Below are 1,409 nucleotides of genomic sequence, written 5' to 3' on the forward strand. Positions count from 1 at the left end.
CTTTCGCATGCCTGATAGCATTGCGATCCAATTGGGATGCACTTCAGTACATAATTGCTCCACTCCACTGATCCCAGCTTTCAAAAATTATTCGGAAAAAGTCAAATCACTTATACTTCTTGGGGTAAGTGGTGGTAATCCCTAATAATAAACAAGAATAATTATGTCGAGATCATAGTGGCTTCAAGAGCGAAGGAGAAGGGCCGAAGAAGGGAAGGTTCTGTATATCGAGCCAACCATGAAAAATTACCAATTTTGTGTTTCTCACTTGATGCAGCGAGATTGTGGTACGAGTCACTTCCTGCAAGATTAGTGCAAAAAAAATTAATATTTGCATAATTTTTTAGGAAATTATTTACAAGCCATGTGCTATTATATCCGTATTTTCACAGGGGAAACCGTCACTTCTCCCATTTTCATTTATTACGGTTTTTCAGCTCAATGTGCCAGCCGAGTTTAGTCACACGATTCAAACAATTCCATTCGGTTTTACAATGGATTATATGACCTCAATATGTACATACGTGGGATTGAATGGACATAGTGGCCAGGTATATTCGATGTCAGTGAAGATTTCTGATCGAGCATCGTGCCTAACAAGAGTGCCTGTTCCTGAGTTCCACCTATGTTTTGAAGATCTTGACTCGTCTGTAATTCTCCCCGATGTAAGCATGAATATGGACTGAGTGCCGCCTATTATTACAAATGAATTACTTCCACCAATTAATTTTATTTTATCAACTACATTTACTGTTTTTTTCTCATTACAGAAAACCCTTGGCGGGTCAATAATTTGCAGGGAACGTCTGGTCGGAATGATGAGCATGTATTCGTTTCTTCACAAAACTGGTCCACACCGCATGTACGATTTGACTGTAGCGTGAAAAAAAAACTCTAATTTTATATCACCTTTAGCACAAATGTGTACTACAAAATTATTATTTCTATTGTATAATTTAACCTTACTATCAATTTACTATGATATTCGAAGTTGTGAAATAATTTTATCAATTTTATCAATTTCAGCAACGGCGTTAATTTTCCAACTCCGGAAATATAATTCTTAAAATTGCGGTAATACTATACTATGTGTAACAAAAATTATTGCATTGCCATAGAATTTTTTTTTCTCACTGCATTACAGCTTATTACAGCCTATATAAAAAAAAGATTTTTTTCTTTTCAACCAAAACCATTCTACCCATCTTTCACTTTGAATTTTTCCTAACCAATCATATTGCCAAATAGAAACTACCAACACTGTTCCAAATTTTCTGGTCACAATAGAAAAACCAAATATTACTATTACAGGAGTTATCGATTTCATTGAGATGATTGATTTTTTGGTGGTCGCGAGTTTTGTAAAAGTAGACATTGAGGGAGAGAGGAAGGGGTGCTCAAGAAGTTCT

At 35.5% G+C, this 1,409-nt stretch overlaps 1 protein-coding gene across 1 annotated transcript; it reads left to right on the plus strand.

Annotated features, from left to right (window-relative positions):
- The first annotated feature begins 6 nt into the window (after nt 1-6).
- On the plus strand, nt 7-1,083 carry LOC105273023 (uncharacterized). Its single transcript, XM_011315257.1, has 3 exons — nt 7-124; nt 438-665; nt 771-1,083. Exons 1-3 carry the CDS (start codon nt 8-10, stop codon nt 882-884), a joined length of 459 nt encoding a protein of 152 aa, XP_011313559.1. The 5' UTR covers nt 7; the 3' UTR covers nt 885-1,083.
- The last annotated feature ends 326 nt before the right edge of the window (nt 1,084-1,409 follow it).

The sequence above is a fragment of the Fopius arisanus genome, unplaced genomic scaffold, assembly GCF_000806365.1.
Source record: "Fopius arisanus strain USDA-PBARC FA_bdor unplaced genomic scaffold, ASM80636v1 scaffold00647, whole genome shotgun sequence".
NCBI lineage: Eukaryota > Metazoa > Arthropoda > Insecta > Hymenoptera > Braconidae > Fopius > Fopius arisanus.

Coding starts and splice junctions, on each gene's coding strand:
- LOC105273023 (XM_011315257.1), top strand. CDS start 8: ATGCCTGATAGCATTGCGATCCAATTGGGATGCACTTCAGTACATAAT. Junction 125..437: donor AATCACTTATACTTCTTGGG/GTAAGTGGTGGT, acceptor ACGGTTTTTCAG/CTCAATGTGCCAGCCGAGTT. Junction 666..770: donor CGTCTGTAATTCTCCCCGAT/GTAAGCATGAAT, acceptor TTCTCATTACAG/AAAACCCTTGGCGGGTCAAT.